The sequence below is a fragment of the Eleutherodactylus coqui genome, chromosome 1, assembly GCF_035609145.1.
Source record: "Eleutherodactylus coqui strain aEleCoq1 chromosome 1, aEleCoq1.hap1, whole genome shotgun sequence".
In the NCBI taxonomy this organism is placed as follows: domain Eukaryota; kingdom Metazoa; phylum Chordata; class Amphibia; order Anura; family Eleutherodactylidae; genus Eleutherodactylus; species Eleutherodactylus coqui.
In genome coordinates, this window is record NC_089837.1 from 534,298,067 (window position 1) to 534,318,294 (window position 20,228).

Genomic DNA, 20,228 nt, shown 5'->3' on the forward strand with positions numbered 1-20,228 from the left:
CTGAAAAAGCAAGGTGCTGTGCTGAAAATCTGTACATTTTATAGTGGAAGCTCAGGACATTATGCCTTATACTGCCCAATGTTACGCTCATGCAGCGCACTAAAGCGTGATGCCTAAGCACGGACGCAAGAAGGTGTACTAATAAAAGTGCTACAACTCTCATAATGTTGCATAGACAATTTACACCTCTCCAGGTGAAGATGGAAGGACACCAGTCTCTTACTAACCAAGGAAAGTGGGGAACCCCTGCCTAAAAGCAGGGTGATTGTCCTGATAAGGACAGTTCCACTGTTTTCATCTGGGACCTAGCTATCTCTGATTAGGAACCTGGAGATATGTACAAAACACAGGACACAACACACTAAACACAGAACCCGACAGTTCATACCTCATGTCTGGGCACCTGCACAGACATACGGAACAAGTCACTGTTCACACCAACACACAAGGTCTTGCATACCACATAGAACAGGAACCCCACCCAGAACTCACGTGCTTAAAGGTAGCAAACTATAGCTAGTCCAAGGGTCCTCACACCAAGGGGACAGAGATTCAGCTACTGTGCTGACATAACAGGGAATAATGTCAGGTATCACCCATCTGACACATAAGACATCAGATGTATGGAGGCCGCACCTGCCAAGGGATAGGCAGAAACCTGCAGGTGTATGCACCTGTGCGGTCACAGTACCACACACTACTCTATGCATGCACCCCAGGATGCAAGGGGGGAGGGACAACAGGTGTCCAGACCACCCTTAGGGAATGTGAAAGAGGCACTACAGACAAGCATGCATAATACCAGCTCTGAGTGGGTTTACAACAGAGTAAAACAGTTAAATGACCAGCATCTTCTACAAAGAGATGCTAGTATTTATGTGCAGCAGACCAGAGGGGATTGGCTGGAGAAACACCCAGCCAGCTCAATCAACCCTCACCTGTGAAGCTGTGCTCATAGAAACCTGTAGAAACACAGGTCCCTGACGCTCAACCTAACACCCAAGTTCCAGAGGATACTTGCCGTAACCAACGTCAAGGTCACATCCAATCCAGCCATTAAAACACAATGAGATGTTACCAAACACGCCTTCTCACCAATAATGCAAGACAGCATGAAAACCTTTCCTCTGTTCCACCATTTTGTTCTCTCCATAGAGATCTCAATGAGAGATCAGAGGATATGGTGCTTGGCAATGTTAGATTCGGGAGCAGGAGGAACCTTCATGTACTTAAGATTTACTCTTAACAAGAGCATTAAAAGTAGACAAAAGCCCATACCTGTTGATATGGAAATCATGGAGGGGTCACCCTTGTCCTCGGGATCTGTCACACAAGAGACAATTGAACTGGAGCTCCACTTAAACCTGGCCACCAGGAAATTATCAGCTTTCAGCTCATCTCGCCCACTAAATTTCTGGTGATTATAATGGTATACGGGAGACCCCCGCAGAGAAAGTGGAGTATGGGGATTGTGACAGGTTAAAAAGAGAAATGTATGGAATTGTTAGGTTTGTTTGGTACCCAATGGGTTAAATGAGGTTTGGGACAAAAGTGATCTTGTGCTGATAGGGAGCCTGCATGCCTCCCAGTGTTTGGCATGTTATGTCCGGGATACATGTATGTTCCTGGTTTCACACATATTGATTTACTAGCTGATATACCCGGCTTCGCCCGAGTTTATTTGGTACTGGTGTTTATCTGGTGTTCACATGGAAAGTCTTATGAAGTCATGGTTATTTTAGAGATACTGAGGAAAAAGATATGTTCACCATTTTGCATAGTTCTCTGCGTTACCCAGAAAACACCACGTGGAGGTAACCATGCGACGTTTCCTTCATATAAAATGACATCAGGAAGTGAGAGAATTAGATTACGTACATAAAATTTGGACACTAATTATTTTGCGCTTAGAATTGAATAATCGAGTTGGGACCCATTCGTTTTTCCTATTTATGACATAATCAATGCTCGCGCCAAATTTCCGGTTTCTATGACACTGGAAAGTGAGAAAATTACATTCCGCACGTAAAATTTGGACGCTAATTCTTTTGCGCATAGAATTGAATAATGAAGTTGGGACCCATTAGCTTTTCCTATTTATGACATAATCAATGCTCGCGCCAAATGTCCGGTTTCTATGACACTGGAAAGTGAGAAAATTACATTCCGCACGTAAAATTTGGACGCTAATTCTTTTGCGCATAGAATTGAATAATGAAGTTGGGACCCATTAGCTTTTCCTATTTATGACATAATCAATGCTCGCGCCAAATTTCCGGTTTCTATGACACTGGAAAGTGAGAAAATTACATTCCGCACGTAAAATTTGGACGCTAATTCTTTTGCGCATAGAATTGAATAATCAAGTTGGGACCCATTAGCTTTTCCTATTTATGACATAATCAATGCTCGCGCCAAATGTCCGGTTTCTATGACACTGGAAAGTGAGAAAATTACATTCCGCACGTAAAATTTGGACGCTAATTCTTTTGCGCATAGAATTGAATAATGAAGTTGGGACCCATTAGCTTTTCCTATTTATGACATAATCAATGCTCGCGCCAAATTTCCGGTTTCTATGACACTGGAAAGTGAGAAAATTACATTCCGCACGTAAAATTTGGACGCTAATTCTTTTGCGCATAGAATTGAATAATCGAGTTGGGACCCATTAGCTTTTCCTATTTATGACATAATCAATGCTCGTGCCAAATTTCCTGTTTCTATGACACCGGAAAGTGAAAATATTACATTCCGCACGTAAAATTTCGACGACAATTCTTTTGCGCTAGAATTGAATAATCGAGTTGGGACCCATTAGCTTTTCCTATTTATGACATAATCAATGCTCGTGCCAAATTTCCCGTTTCTATGACACCGGCAAGTGAGAAAATTACATTCCGCACGTAAAATTTGGACGCTAATTCTTTTGAGCTAGAATTGAATAATCGAGTTGGGACCCATTAGCTTTTCCTATTTATGACATAATCAATGCTCATGCCAAATTTCATGTTTCTATGACACCAGAAAGTGAGAAAATTAGATTCCGTACGTAAAATTTGGACGCTAATTCTTTTGCGCTAGAATTGAATAATCGAGTTGGGACCCATTCGCTTTTCCTATTTATGACATAATCAATGCTCGTGCCAAATTTCACGTTTCTATGACACCGGAAAGTGAGAAAATTACATTCCGCACGTAAAATTTGGACGCTAATTCTTTTGCGCTAGAATTGAATAATCGAGTTGGGACCCATTCGCTTTTCCTATTTATGACATAATCAATGCTCGTGCCAAATTTCACGTTTCTATGACACCGGAAAGTGAGAAAATTACATTCCGCACGTAAAATTTGGACACTAATTCTTTTGCGCATAGAATTGAATAATCGAGTTGGGACCCATTAGGTTTTTACTTTTTATGACATAATCAGTGCTCATGCCAAATTTCACGTTTCTATGACATTTGGAAGTGAGAGATTTAGATTATGTACGTAAAATTTTGACGCCAATTCTTTTGCGCTAGAATTGAATAATTGAGTTGGGACCCAATTTATTTTCCTATTTTGGAGATAATCTATGCTTGCGCCAAATTTCATGTTTCTACGACATCGGGAAGTTGGAGAACTTTTGGCGAGTCAGTCAGTCAGTGAGTCAGTCAGTGAGTCAGTCAGTGAGTCAGTGAGTCAGTGAGTGAGTCAGTGAGTGAGTCAGTGAGTGAGTCAGTGAGTGAGTGAGTCAGTGAGTGAGTCAGTCAGTGAGTCAGTGAGTGAGTCAGTGAGTGAGTCAGTGAGTCAGTCAGTGAGTCAGTGAGTCAGTCAGTGAGTCAGTCAGTCAGTGAGTCAGTGAGTCAGTCAGTCAGTCAGTGAGTCAGTGAGTCAGTGAGTCAGTGAGGGCTTTCAGCTCTATATATATATAGATTTCTATATATTGATGACATTTATGTAGATTTCTCCGTTTTATGATTGGCTTTAGATTCGCCTCCTTCTATTTCCCTCTTGCACTATAACAATAGGATATGTGGTATTGTAGGTAATATAAATGGGTTAGAAAAAACCTTTTAATCATTTTGATTCTTCCGTTTTAATACTTATTAATATGATCTTTCTAACCTCCCAATTCTTCACCTATTCAGTGCTTGTATTTTTATTTCCGTCCAATAATAGACTTCCCTTCGTTTTATTTCATTTGTTTCTTTTAAACTCATCAGCCGGTCGTTGTAAATCCAATCTCTCCCGTCATCCACAAGCGACACTTCATCTCCCTGAGAGCGCCAACCTATCGGCTCACGGATTTGGGAACGAATGTAAGTGCATGAGTATAAATGTTTGATCTGTCTATAATGTAGTCATGCTTGAAAACGGCGCTTGTATGTGCGCCAAAACGCCATGTTGTCTATTTTTTATGTTATTGAGTTTGCTCTTGTCAACTATTTAATATTAAATTCACCGATCCTTTTGGCTTTGCGGTGGACTTTCATACTCCTTCGGATGCACATCTTCCAGCATTGGACTGTACTACCTTGTCCATATGTGAGGAGTCTCTTGCACATGAGAACTCCCCTAGCCAAGTAAGTCCAGTTTCTCCTTGCATCTTGTGTAGCGCGGATCTGTTGCTGTTTTTTTTTTCCACTTTGTGGTTTCACTATTTGTTTTTCCTGGATCACCTATATCAGGGGTGTCAAAATCATTTTCACCGAGGGCCACATCAGGCTTATGGTTTCCTTCAAAGGGCCAATGGTAATTGTAAGACTGTATAGTAATAGCAAACCCCATAGTGGCCCCAGTGGTAATAGAGTCACCCATAGTGGCCCCAGTGTACCTGCCAATGTAGTACCAATGGCAGGTATACTGGCTGCTCTCAGTCCTTTTGGGGGATCTCTTGCATACTTGGCCCCTGTTGTCTCCCCAGATCTGCTGCCACAAACCGAGGGAGGGCCGGTGAGAGCTATCCTCCAGCAGCTGCTCCTGCTCCTCAGTTCTGCTCTCCTTGCACCTGGGATCATGTTATCTTCCCTCCTCTGCCGTCGTTGTCAGTGTGCTATCGGCACTCATCTGTTTTTGTCTGCTCTACTAGACAGAACAAGCCAATAGACGATCTGGTTCTGACAGCAGCACGGAGGGCGAGGGAACTTGCTGCACAGCCAGCGGGCCACAAAAAATGAGGTGGCGGGCCGGGTTGGGCCCGCGGGGCTTGTGTTTGACTTGTGTGACTTATATGTTTCTGGTGCTTACCAGAAACGCTGCTCTCAGCTATCCAGTGGATATAAAATATATTGCCAGATTGATTGATTACAATTTCATTAGACACTTTTGTGTATTTTCATCTACCAAAGCACTCTCCTTTTTTTTGTGTTTTAGCCCTTTCCAATCCATTTATTTTTTCTCACCCATTCTCCCCAGCTCCAAATAAATTGGAGCTGGGAGAATGGGTTAGAAAAAATACATTTTCCCTGCACCCTCCTGATCTGACAGAGTTCAGGAGGGTGCAGGGAGGGACCTGCTTACCTGACCGGCGTCTTGTGCATTCTCCTTCTGCCTCCCGGCTCGGCGATCATGTGACCGCTGGTGTCAGGTGACACCTGGCGGTCACATGATCGCCGGGTCGGGAGACAGAAGGAGAATGCACAAGACGCCGGTCAGGTAAGCAGGTCCTTGCACGGTGCAGGCTCCTGGCTCGGCGTTCATGTGACCGCCGGGGGTCAGGTAACACCGGCGGTCACATGATCGCCGGCCGGAATCTATGCATTGCATAGCGCTAATTGAGCGCTATGTAATGTGTAAAGCAGTGGGCAGAAAGGGTTAAAAACCCTTTCTGCCTTCTCCTCGGGGGTCCTCGATGACGACCAGTAAAGGAGTGCATCTGCACCCGATGTGCCTGACGATCGGGTGCAGATCCACTCCTGCACTGCAGTGTCGGGCCTGCCCCGACATCGGAGCTGTGGAGGAAAATGATGATGTCGGGGCAGGCCCGACATTGGACTGGAAAGGGTTAAAACTGATAATGAATTGAGACTTGCAAGAGAGGACAAAAGTAATAGAAAAGGATTGTGGGGGTCAAAAGCAAAGGAAAAGTAAAAAATGTTATAGGGTGTTTACAGGATGAAAATGGTGAATTGGTTAAGAATGAGGTTGAGAAGGATGAACTTTTACAATTTCTTTTTTCTATCTGTTTTCTTTCAGAAAGTAAATGTAACATCAACTGATCTCCCCTGTGCTATTGGGGGAATAAAAGAATCCAGCCTATCTATAAGCAGAGAGACAGTGAGGGAACACTTAGCTAATTTACATATTAATAAATAATAATAATCTTTATTTGTATTCATGAATGGGTGAGTGAGAGCTGCCTCTGATTGGTGAGGGCTGTGACCAATCAGAGGCAGCCCATTCAGCAGGCGGGGATTTGGGCTGGCTCAGACACGATTTAATTCCGATTGATTCTTGCGATAGTAATGCGCTCTTGTGATGTGCTGTGGTCTATCAGCGGAAGCTATGGTTAATGATCATGCGATGATGACGCGATTCGGCGCATGCGCAGCGATTTTTCGACAGTATTGTTGGAGGCCGTTACTATGGTGAGACCGTTACAACATCCGGTGGGCGTAGATGAGGTGCCGCGCATGCGCGGTGATGATGAGCTGTCGCTGGTGATCCCGCGATGATTGCTGCGTCCGGCGAGTGCGCATATAGCCCCTTCTATGAATGTCTTAGAGCGTCATCATGATGTTTGAGTCCCATTATCTCGCGGGGGTTATGCGTAGTCCCGCGCTTGCGTGTTGTAGACCTTAGTGATGCCGGATATGAATGAACACTACACAGCAGGGCTTGATAATGCATTTGGGCTCTAGAGCTGATGGGTAAGTCAGCCGTCCTATCTGGATACAGGTATTTTAACTAGTTTTGTAAAGGTGGTGGTGATCGGTGTGTTAACTATATATATCACAGTGTGTGCTGTGCTATGTATTGGCTTGAGAAAGACTGGGGACGACAGTCGAAATGTTGCAGATGTTTTTTAAGCAAGGAAATGAATGAAAAAAGAGATGGTTTTTACTCCAAACGATGTTCTGTTGATGTCCTAAAAGGAAATACCCTGTATGCTGCTTACTTATCGTATGCACCCTATACATACTGCAATGCTGCCACTGGCTTTATTGAAATCAATGGGAGATGTGATGCGATAGGGCATGCCACAATTTGTTTCCCACATGGTGATGTGATCTGCATGACTCTGTTGAGTGTTCTCTGGGTGGAGGTGCATGTTATCTTGGTTTACCCCCCATGTCTGGATCATCCCTCTGCTCAGGATTACTCACCTCTCCCCTCTGGGAACAGCACCCTGGTGTCACCAGAGATCCACTGGTACACGGGGAACTGGTGAAGCTTCCCAATGGGGTCAATGACCTTGACATACTGGCAGTACCATGCGTCCTGGACCAGGAACAGGTAAGTCTCCTTGAAGAGTTGCACAGACAGGAGCATCCCAATATCCTCCTCGATGTTCAGCTCATAGTCACACACCTGTAGAGGCAAAAGGAACATGAACCCACTAAATCTACCAGTTGTGGAGGACTGACCCATGTGTCTATAGAAAGAGGACATGTATAGGGCAGTGTGGGGTGCAGAGGTTGGGGCCACATCTGTCTGAAGTCTGCAAACACAAATGGTGGGATTGATTCATTGTCCGTGAGAGACAGAAATTAGTCCCATAAAAATAATACGTATAGAGCAGCAGAAAAGGTGCAACATAGGATGAATACTCAAATCCAAAATGTCATCTTTCTCTTCATTGCAAAGGCTTCACTACATCACAAACAACGTTTCGACTTGCATCCCCAGTCTTTGTCAAGCACATATGAACAGACATAGACAGATACTTTTGTATAAAACCAACACCAATCACATAGCATTAATCAGCTAACACCACACCTACTTACAACAGTTGTGTATCAAGAGGAATCCATGAACTGGTTTGGACCTGTGAGCCAAGGATATAGATACTAATTGCATGTAGTTGATCCATGAGTCCATGGCACGAGAGCTAGCGTCTGTCCTGTTTGTTAGGGAAATCATCAGAGGAATTTCATAGTGTCTCATTGCCTGGTGGGAGTTATGAGAAGCTGTGTACACCGATCCCTGACATGACAGTCTGCATCATCCCACAATGAAGCTCTTCAGCAGACAATGTATATACCAGGGATCAGACATACACGCCCCCTGTAACCATAAAGACTCCTGATTGGCTCTAGGTGCTCAAGGCGTGCCACTACTAAATACATCATTCCTAGGAGCCTATGACATAATAGTAGCCCTCGGAGACCTAGAGGTATGGGGGGTTTATATTGGGTGCATCTAGTTGCCCCACTTATGGTGTCCATCCTTTTGTACTTATTGGTAGAAGCTTTGAGGATGGGATTAGCAATAGAGTCCTTTACTATATACTCCACACATTGATTGATATGTGAGGACAGGTTTGGCATCAGATGAAGTGGGGCGACCTTGAAGTCGGCGTTTGTAAAGCTTGGTAACTATAGAGATATAAACTTGGTGCCTGGGCATGCGCTGTATGCTAAGTGATGCTGGGGAGTATTCAACTTGCTAAAAGATACTCTTTATTAATTCAATTTAAACCATATAGACGTGGTGCCCATGTAATGCCAGAGGGGGAGGTATACGTCAGGGGTGTGTATACTCACTCCCGGGGCAGAAAAACATATAACTAATACTCAGACAGACTCACATTGAACATGACCGTTATAGCCACAATGTTCAATGGCAGATAAGGAGTATGTAGCGGTCCGTGCTGTTCATAGATAATCACCATCCAATAAGGGGGACATATAGCTCCTCAAAGACTGCTTCTCCTAAATAAAGCATCCGTGGCTAGAATACTTGAAGTGTCGCTAGTCTGATAACCCAGATTACGCGACCGCTCAGGCGCAGATACACATAAAGTGCAAAAATCACTGAACCAGTGTATAGTTCAGTAACCTCTGAAGACGAGCATCACGAATATACCATTCACAGATGTCATGGCATTTATAGATGCCCAACGTTGGAGGTATTGGATCTCCAGGACACCCTAAATATATTGGTTTCACTTCAGGTTCGGATGTACTCAACGTTAAAGATATTAGGTCTCAATTTATACGTCTTAGATGTCTCTACTTTTTAATTTTCTAATTTTGACGCGTTTCACTGCTGATGTTGGAGATCATCGGCAAAAAATTTTTTTGAGGTCATTAGTAAAACCTAATTATGAGGAATGGTTCCTAAACTGGTAGTTCATTCAAATTCAATGAGTATCTGAGACACAATGGAATAACTAATCTTCTCCATATAACCAATAACACTTTTGGTTCAACTAACTTCTTTAAGGGATCAGTGAACAAACAGTCTGGTAGTAACTAGAGATGAGCGAGCATGCTCGTTCGAGCAGTAGTATACTCGAAGGTACTCGTTACTCAAACCTCGCAAAAATTTCACCCTCTCCTCCCCACATGTTTAGCGCCATTCTTTAGCCAATAAACATGCAGGGAAGGCTTTGGCACTTCCTGCTGTGACTTGCCAATCCTGTGCACGTCTATAGCAGTGACTGGCTGGCTGGATCAGGTGACCTATGAGCATAAAATCTCTGGTCCCCTGAGGCTCGCCTCACATGCATGCTGCATGAGCTGAGGGATAGAGCTGCTGCTATAGGGAAAGCGATAGTGTAGGGCAGAGGATGAGGTTAGGCAGGAATCCTTGTTCCAAGAATTTAACAGTCCTTTATAGGACTACAACTCCTCTCATTGTGTGCATCAGCAGTTTGGCTGGCTGGGACTAGTAGTGCGCACAAAGTATTCTCAAGCATCCCGGCTGTATACCGCATACTGTTACCGGTTTTATGCAGTATACTGATAGTAGTGTACAGACAGTAGATAGGAAGTAACAAAACTCCTATCATTTCTCATTTTTTAATTTTTTTGCCTGCTGAAAGCGTACGCTATATACCCGTGTGTGGGTGCTGCCAATCTACGCTATCTAACAACAGTATACACTGTTTATTGTGTATATTTTGGGTTATAAGCGTACACAAAATACCTTGCAGTTTGCCTAGCATTTTGACCAAGTGCATTCTAAAACATGATGAAGATTAGGAGTAAGGGTCGAGGGCGAGGACGTGGGCATGGGCATCCGAATGAGGGTATGGGCAGAGGCCGAGGTCCTCATGGCGGCCAGGGACTGCACCTCTGAATCCTCAGGCTGCTCCTCAGGCTTCCTCCCAGCCTGGTCACTCCAGGAAAAGGAGAGATTGAGAACAGGCATACTTCCAGGAACTGTTCTCAGGTCCCTGCCCTGAGTCGGAAAAAACGGTTCATCAGCCACCTGAGGAGATTGTCGTGACCGATGCCCAAAATTTGGACCTTTCACAGTCTCAGGGCGCCCACCCACTGGCGATTTTTTTTTCTTTGCGTTTTGCGTTTTTTCTCAAGAGCAATTAGAATTGAATGTACTCCTGTCCACTGGCGTTTTTTTTTGCGTTGCGTTGCGTTTTTTAACATAGGAACTGCCAGTTGCATATGTGTCCTTATTTTTCTCCTAATGCACCCATGAAAGTCAATGGAAATTAATGGAAACGCCGCGAAAACGCGGCAAAAAACGCCGCAAAAAAACGCAGGAAAAACGCCACGAAAACGCTGCGTTTTTCACGCACGAAAATCGCAAACGCCAGTGGGTGGGCGCCCTCAGGGTAAGGAGGATGAGGACTTCCAAGTAGTCTCTCAAGAGGTATTTGTGGATGATGATGATGATGATGATGATGATGATGATGAAACACAGTTCTCTGTCAGTGAGTTTGTTGTTAGGGAGGAGCAGACTGAGGATTTAGAGGAAGAGCTAGTGGATGATGAAGTGACTGACCCGACCTGGGTTGATAAGCCTACTGAAGATAGGGCTTCAGAAGGGGAGGCAAGTGCAGCAGCAGAACAGGTTGGAAGAGGCAGTGGGGTGGCCAGAGGGAGAAGCAGGCCACAGCAAGTAATCCCCCAACTGTTCCCCACAGCACCTCCTCGTTGCAAGCTTCCGTGCAGAGGGCTAGGTGTTCGAAGGTCTGGAGGCTTTTTATTGAGAGCGGAGACGAACGACGAACAATGGGGAGCCACCACTAACAGCATCACCACCACCAGTATGCACAGGCATATGATTGCTAAGCACCCGATGATGTGGAACGAAGGCCATTCACCACCTACGGGTCACACCACTGCCTCTTCCCCTGTGTCACATGCCTCCACAGAGATGCAATCCCCCTCCTAGGACACAGGCACCAGCGTCTCCCAGCCTGCACCCACACCTTCACTTCCACAGTCCTCCACTGCCTCCACCAATTTTTCCCAGCACAGTGTTCAGCTGTTGATAATCCAAGCTTTGGAATGCAAGTGGAAATATGCAGCCACCCACCCGCATGCACAATCGCTAAACGTGCATATTTCCAAATTACTAAGCCTGGAGATGCTGCCATATAGGCTGGTAGAAACGGAGGCTTTCCACAACCTTATGGTGGCGGCCATCCCTCGGTACTCGGTCCCCAGTTGCCACTATTTTTCCTGTTGCACCATCCCCACCCTATACCAGCACGTGTCACGGAATATAAACCATGCCCTCACCAGCGCAGTTACTGGGAAAGTCCATTTAACCACTGAGACGTGGACAAGTGCTGGCGGGCAGGAACAGTACATCTCCCTGATGGCACATTAGGTTAACCTGGTGGAGACAGGGTCCAAGTCTGACCCTGGGTCCGCTCACGTCCCACCCACACCAAGGATTACGGGTCCTACCTCGGTTATGGTTTCTCCGGTTTATTATGCCACCTCCTCCAACCCCGCCTCCTGCTCCTCCTCCACCTCTCAATTACCATGTGTAAGCACGTCGCCTTCAGTCGGTAGCTCGAGGCGCTGCAGCACTGCCGTGGGGAAGCATCAACAGGCCATGCTGAAACTCCTGAGCTTGGGTGACAAGAGGCACACCGCCCAAGAGCTGTTACAAGGTTTGACAGAACAGACAGATCTGTGGCTTTTGCCAGTAAACCTCCAGCCAGACATGGTCTTGTGTGACAATGGGCATAGCTTGGTGGCGGCATTGTAGCTTGGCAGACTAACACATGTGCCATGCCTGGCCTACATGTTCAAGCTGCGCTGCATGTGTTCACATTTCCGAAAGTCAACCACAGATGCTGCCACCCTTAGGACACTGCAACATCGCTTCCAGCTGCCAGTGCACTGACTGTTGTGTGACGTGCCCATGCGCTGGAATTCAACATTGCACAAGTTGGCCAGGGCTTACGAGCAGCGTAGAGCCATTGTTGAATACCAGCTGCAACATGACAGTCGGAGTGGTAGTCAGCCACCACAGTTCTTCACAGAGGAGTGGGCATGGATGTCTAATATTTGTCAGGTGTTAGGAAACTTTGAGGAGACAACATAAATGGTGAGCGGCGATGCCGCCATTATCAGCATAACCATCCCGCTGCTTTGCCTGCTGAGAAAGTCGCTGCTAAGCATGAAGGCTGACAGTTTGCGGATAGAATAGGAGATGGGGGATGACAATACGTCACTTGATAGCCAGACCACCCTCATGTCTGTTTCTCAGCACCTATTGGATAGGGAGGAGGGGGAGGAGGAGGAGGGGGAAGAGACTGCTGCTGCTCACACAGCAGAGGGTACCCATGCTACTTCCTTAACATCTGTTCAGTGTGTATGGGCTAAAGAGGAGGAGGAGGAGACTGAGAGTCATCCTCCTAGTGAGGAAAGCGATGTGTTGCATGCTGGGACTCTGGCACACAAGGCTGACTTCATGTTAAGCTGCCTTTCCCATGACCCTCGTGTTAGACGCATTCTAGCCAACACGGATTACTGGGTGTTCACTCTACTCAACCCACGGTATAAGGACAACCTTTCCACTCTCATTCCCGAAGAGGAAAGGAGTACAAGAGTGATGCAATACCACAAGGCCCTGGTGGAAAAGCTGATGCTAAGGTTCGCATCTGACAACGCTAGCGGTAGAGGGCGTACTTCAGTGGGCCAACTAGCAGGGGAGACGCGGGGAACAGGCAGCATTGTCCAGCGCAGGCATGGGAACACTCTCCAAGGCCTTGCCAGTTTTATGGCACCCCAGCCAGACTGTGTCACCAAACCCCAGTCTAGGCTGAGTAGGAGGGAACAGTGTAAAAAGATGATGAGGGAGTACATAGCTGACCGTACTACCATCCACCGTGATGCCTCTGCTCCATACAACTATTGGGTGTCAAAGCTGGACACGTGGCACGAACCAGCACTGTACGCCTTGAAGGTGCTGGCCTGCCCTGCTGCTAGCGTGTTATCAGAGAGGGTGTTTAGTGCTCCTGGGGGGATTATCACAGATAAGCGTACCCGTCTGTCAACTGACAGCGCCGACAGGCTTACACTCATTAAGATAACCAAAGCCTGGATTTCCCCTGACTCCTCTTCTCCACCAGTGGAAAGCAGCGTAACAGAAAGATTCATTAAGCTGGAACAGGAGAACCATGCACCCGCTTTCACCCCAAAAAAGGGGAGAAGTAGCTTGGTCTATCCTTCTCTGATCTTCCTCCTCCTCCTCCTCCTCCTCCTCCTCCTAAGCAGCATGTCAGCACACTGAACAGCCAATTCTTCACAGGGCCAAAAGGCTCTGTAAAAACTAAATTTTTTGGAGGGCTGCCTCCAGGCTCTGTTAGCAAATTAAGGAAGTACGAGCTCTATGTTAAAAAAAAATTTCAGGGTTTCACCTGCACTCTGGGAAAACAATTTTTCGGGGGTTCGCCTATACTCTTGGTACAGAAATGTTTCAGGGGTTCGCCTATACTCTTAGCAAACAAATTTTCACGCGTTCGCGTATACTCTTGGTATACAAATTTTTCAGGGGTTCACCTATACTCTTGGTCAACCAATTTTTCAGGGTACATGTATACTTTTGGTCAACAAATCTATCAGGGATTCCCCAATACTATTGGTACACAAATGTTTCAGTGGTTCGCTTATACTCTTGGTCAACAAATGTTTAATGGGGTCGCCTATATAGTCTTGGTACAGAAATGTTTCAGGGGTTCGCCTATACTCTTGGTACACAAATCTTTCAAGGGTTCACCTATACTCTTGGTAAACAAATGTTTCTGGGGTTTACCTGCACTCTGGGTACAAAAATCTTTTTTTTGTAGAATGGGTTGTTGAATTGTGCAGATGTGTAGAAGTACTGGCATCTGAGTCCACTTTATGCCCACGTTCATGGCTCATGAAATTTTGAGATGGAGGTGGCATGGGATTGGAATTATTCAAACCCAACAGTCCTTTCTAGGACTACAACTCCTCTCATTGTGTGCATCATCAGTTTGCCTGCCTGGGAGCAGTAATTCACACAAAGCATTCACAAGCATCCCGGCTGTATACTGCATACTGTTAGCGCTTCTATACAGTATACAGCTACTGGCGTACACAGACTACATAGGAACTAACAAAACTCGTCTCATTTTTCATTCTTTTCTTTTTTTTTTTTTGCTGAAAACATCTGCATAATAAGCCCAAGTGTGTGTCCCATTGATAGAAGTAGCTTGGTCCATCCTTCTCCTATTCCTTCTCCTCCTCCTAAACCAGCATGTCAGCATGCTGAACAGCCAATTTTTCAGAAGGCCCCATAGGCTCTTTAAAAATAATTTTTTTTACCAGGGCTGCCTCCAGCCTCTGTCAAAACAACTTTTTTGGAGGGCCGCCTCCAGGTTCTCGCCACCAATTTTAAGAGGTTCACCACTACAGTTCAGCAAGCATGCTGGTTCCAGCATCATACGCCCACAGAGTCCACAAATGTATCCCAGTACAGTGTCCCACTATTTGACATCGATACAATGAATTGTCCTGCTTTGGCCACTCAAATTTCTCCATTGTCCCAGTGTCCTCGTAGCGATCAAAGGAAGCTTAACTTATTTCATGAGACTTTCACAGGTTCACTGTATACCTGTGGTGTAATACAAAGAAAATAAAAGCTCCTTCTGCGCTCCGTATATACGGATTTTATATGTACTATTTGAACGAATAAATATATTCTGCTATACATTGTGGAGACTAGACAGTTTCCTTATCTGGACTGCAAGACCCCTAAAAGAGCGCATAAGGAGCTTTTGTTTTCTTTGTATTGTATTTTCCCCACTGTTGGTTTGATACCTCCTGGGGTCACTTCCTACTGCTGCATCTCCTTGGACCTAGGATTTTCGGGGACCCTGCATAAAACATCTATAGTTCTACAGGCTAACTGGGATCATCAGTGCAAGTGGGTTTTCCCCTACCTGTGGGGAACCCGCTTTGCACCAGGTGAGTAAAACCCCTAATCTGATATTTTTGGATCTCTGTGTTGTGGCGCGGATCTGTACCTATTGTATACCTGAGGTGGCAACTTTTGTGAAACCTCTTGCTTAAAACAAATCTTTTGTTTTAGAATGTGTTGTTGAATTGTGCAGATGTGTAGAAGTACTGGCATCTGAGTCCGTTTTGTGGCCCCTGACAAATTTGTGACGGAGGTGGCATGGGCATTAGAATTCTGATCAGCACTGTATTGCAAGACAGAACTCATTGTACGCTGTCTATTTTTGGATTTCAGCAGACGTACAATACCCTGAGTGGTAAACAGCCGGATTGGTTTGGGTCTGTTAAACGCACGCATCCCTGGGGGTCAGCGCTGGTCGCCATGTATAATCTCCCATGTTACCATGTTTATCGAGATACAGGAGACGTACATAAAGCCCAATCACACCACGAAGTCCAGTGACACATGGCTGTGGCTTCTCTTCTTCTGGGAATGAGGGGCCTATGGTGACCTGGTTAATGTGATTCTACCAAAGAGTAAAAACCTACTGGGACCCTACCACTCAAGGACCACATACAGCTGGGGCTGGCCTTGACTGCGAGACCACTCACCGTTCCAGGTAGCAACAGGTGGGACAGCTTCTGCTTAGCACTTTCTCCTTCCAATCCCACAAGTCTGATGGAGATGGAATCAATCGTCCCAGTGAAGAGGTCACTTCCTGTGGCCACTGTCACCTTGTAGAGCGCCATGTCTTCAGAAGATGCCCCGTACTGGATCAGCTCTGGTCTGTCTGGTACGTATATGAGGCTGGAAGTAACTGGGCGTGATATAACCAAGCAAATGGGGCACACATCCATAAAGAGTAGCTGCTGGCAAATTCTTAGCAAACACCCAACTGGAGTTATTTCACATGAAAGCAGGTGATCAGCCTGGGGCTGCAAGTACCATTCCTGATCTGAGCTGCTCTGTTCCTTACGGCAGGATAATATTGTGCTAAGTGAAGGAACCACCGAATGCCACATAGGGTACAACATAGTTATAATGCCAGGGGTATAATGGTAATAATTAAGTATCAACCAACTGTCCAACAGCTGCCGCTCAGTATAAGGGGAAAGTTGAGTTGAACTCTGCCCACACTTATCTCCCTCACATCTGCCAGGCCTTTGATGTTCATGTGGCCTTAGGAAGTTCCTTGTTCTGATGGAAATAAAGTTAGCTAGTGATAGGGGAATGCTAATTACCCTCCTGCCAGTGAGGATCAACACCTCTGGTATTTCTCGTGGGCACCCTGACTTCAAGAGTCAGATTAATAGGAAAATCTCTTAATATGGATTATTGGTCGTGTGAAGATCCTAGCCTTAAGTAAGTTAGATTTTTTGAAATCGAGTTGGCCAGCTGATTAAAACGCATCCAAACTTATAGAGGTACGGGTCCCAGAACACCTCCAAATTGCGTATCTGCATACCTGAGTATAACCTCCTAGTCATGCTGGGTATTGCTGAGCAGATAAAATCATGACCTGAAATATGCCAGGCACATATTCCTGATCGGAGGATCTCCTGCGCAGATATCGCTGAAATGGGAAATATGTTTTTTCCACAGGTACGAACGCAGTCCCCTAACCCCTTCTGGAATGACTTTAGAGGGGGAGAGGTAGGTGTGTTCTGGGGAAACCCTAAAAACCAAGGAGTCAGATCCAATTGTCAGACTTAAGAGATGTGCCACAGCGTAAGGCGTTCCAGTTTGCTTCAGTGACTCCGCATGATTCAGAACCTTAGGCTTATTTTAAGTACTTTCTGTTGTGTGTGCCTGTAAACCTTATCTCCATTGTGACATCATTTTCTGTATATATTTGTACATATCAATATTTAGCAATACTAGTCCTTTTTTTCTAGAAAAAATCATCAATTTATTAGTTGAACTTTTTCTGTTTTAAAATGAACCATAACTCAGAAAATTGTGTTCATAATTTATAGTCTGGGTTCCAGCTAACTTTTAAAAGCTGGTGGTGGCAACGAGTGTGTGTGGGTATTGCAGATAGCTGGATGTATCCGACTGGTCCATTTGAGCTTATGTTCTGCATGCGGGCAGGAGCCTGGAAAAGCTGGGTACAAATTCATGTGTATTATAATGACTCAGTGTTTGCAATCCAGCTAGAATGATTAATCAAGGCACTGCAGTGACATTTGGTAGCGACGAGTGTGCTGGGATTAGTCGATCTGTGACAAGTCGGTGACAGAGGCGGGATTGATCAGGGTTCCCCCACTCTCTCCCTGACAATGACTTTATATGGTTGTGACATGAACCTCCTGATCCCTAATGCAGAATATGACAGGGCCTTGGATCTCTGTAAAATAAAATAAAAGCAGCAAAGATGGAGAGAGTGAGACTCCTTGCCAAATAGAGTAAAACTAACATTAAACTGTTATTCAGCTATATAAATAGTAAAAAGATAAATATGGAAAGTGTTAGCTATTTAATAAATGTATGAAAGCTTTTATAGGGTGACGAGGAGAAAGCAAATCTATTAAGTAGTATTTTCTCCAGGTGTTTTAACAAAGGAAAATGAAATGTCAGATGAAATGCAAAGTGATAAAGTAAACTCTCCTCTAAATATCACCTGTTTAACCCAGGAAGAAGAGCCAAGACATCTTTAAAAGATTAAAATAGACAAATCACCAGGTCCCGATGGCATACTCCCCCGGGTTCTAAGAGTATTAAGAAATGTGATACACAGACCGTTGTTCCTTTTATTTAGGGATGGGGACTGGATACTCAATGTGGTGCTGATCTTAAAAAAGGGATCAAAAAGTGAACCTGGAAACTAGTGGTAAAATGTCCGAGGGGGTTCTAAGACGTATTATTCTGAAGGACTCCAAGGAAAATAGCTGTATAACTTCATATCAACATAGGTTTAGAGGGGTTGCTCCTGTCAAACCAATCTGATCAGCTTCTATGAGGAGATAAGTTCTAGACTGGAACTGGTAGAGTCAGTGGATCTTGTGTATCTGAACTTTTCCAAACCGTTTCATACTATGTCACATACAATGTCGGTATATAAAATGAGAATGCTTGATCGGCGAGAATGTATGTAAGTGGGTAATTAACTGGTCAGTAATAGAAAGCAGAAGGTGATAATATAAGGTACATATACTGATTGGGTCAATGTTACTAGCAGGGTACCCCAGGCAGCAGTATTGAAGCTGGTACTGTTACTAGTGCCGTATCACAAGGCTCAATATTGCAGGGTAACAAGTGGGAAACCACAGTGGTCAGTATTGGGGGGATCCCCATTACTAATGGGGTAACATGGAGCAGAATTGGATGGGTTTTCTAGTAGGATACCGCAAGGGACAGTATTAGAGGAGTAAGGCCTCATGTCCACAGGCAAAATCGAATTGCAGATTCTGCTGCGATTTCCGCTGAGGAATCCACATTCAATTTTGCCTATAGGGATCCATTAGCCATCCGCGGGCAATTAAATTGTAATTTGCACCCGTGGATGGCATTTTAATGGATTTGCGTTTTCTCCAGCACGTGAGAGAAAACGCAGCAGGCTCCATTTTCTGCGGGTCTCCCGCAGCTGAATTTCTGCAGGAGTTCCAAAAAAAAAGAGTGCACATCGCATACGCGCTGCACTCTGCTGGCGTGCCGAGCGAATCCACCGGGCAGAGAGAAAGAAGATTCGGCCGCAACGGACAGGAACCTGCAGTGTCCGGACAGGTAAGAAAAATCTATTTTAAGGCCTCATGTCCCCGGGAAAGGAGGGTCCTGCTGCGGGATTCTGCATGGAGAATCCGCATGGGCCCGAATTTCCTAGTGGACATGATGCCTAGCTGTTACTAGTGAGGCAACATGGGGCAGCATTGGAGGGGCTACTATAGGGAACAGTATTAAAGGGGACACTAATAATAGTGGGTTACCACAGGAGGCAGTATTGGAGGCGTCACCATTACTAGTGTCGTACCAAAGGGGGCAGTATGGAGGTGTGACTATTACTAGTTGGGCACCACAGAGTTAGTATTGGAGAGGTCACACAATTGCTAGTAAGGTACAATATGGGGCAGTGTTAGTGGGGACACATTTACTAGTCAGGTACCAAAGGGCGTAGTATCAGAGGGGATGACATTTGTAGTGGGGTACCAAAGGGGGCAGTAATGGAGGGATTACTCATGGAGTACCACAGGGGGCAGTTTTGGAGAGGTCAATAGTCTGGTACCACAGGGGTCAATATTGGAATGGTCACTGTTACAAGTGAGTTACCACAGAGGACAGCATTGGAGGGGTCACTAGTAGGGTAAAACAAGGGGCTGCATTGAATAGTCCACTGTTACTAGTGGAGTTCCAAAGGGGCAGTATTGGAGGGGTCACTAGTGGAAAACCACAGGCGGCCTTATTGGAGGGATCACTATTACTAGTGAGGTGCCGCAGGGGGCAGTATTAGAGCAGTTACAATTACTAGTGCGGTAACACAGTGGGCAGTAATGAAAGGGTCACTGTTACTAGTGGGTGGACTGAGGAAATCAGGATTGGAGGGAGCATTGTTACTAGTGGGATTTCACAGGATGCTGTATTTTTTGACACTGAGATTTCTTACTGTGAAATGAAAGGACATGTCCTATCTTATGATGGCACAGCAGCATCGGCTCCCATAGAATCCTATAGGAGCCGGCCAGCAAAGGAAGGAGGCAATGGTGGCATACTCGCTAATGGCAGCGGCAACATGCTCGCAGCTGCTATTCGTTCACCGACTTTTAACACCGAGATAGCCATTGTTTTAGTGCGGCTATCTGAGCGTTAAAATGATGCTCATGTGAAAGAGCAAACGGGACCTTTTTTTACAATTGGGCTCCATACTGGGATGGCTCTAACAGTAGAGAGCTCCATAG

General features: G+C 45.3%; 1 protein-coding gene across 1 annotated transcript in view; it reads right to left on the reverse strand.

The window, feature by feature from the left end:
• Positions 1-16,088, reverse strand: part of LOC136607539 (polyunsaturated fatty acid lipoxygenase ALOX15B-like) — a 123,871-nt gene extending 107,783 nt beyond the window's left edge. Inside the window, exons 1-2 of the mRNA XM_066589046.1 lie at positions 15,951-16,088; positions 7,311-7,515 (exon numbers count right to left, since the gene is read on the reverse strand). Coding sequence (XP_066445143.1) covers positions 7,311-7,515; positions 15,951-16,088 — 343 coding nt within the window. The remainder of the gene's footprint in view (positions 1-7,310; positions 7,516-15,950) is intronic.
• Positions 16,089-20,228: the final 4,140 nt, after the last annotated feature.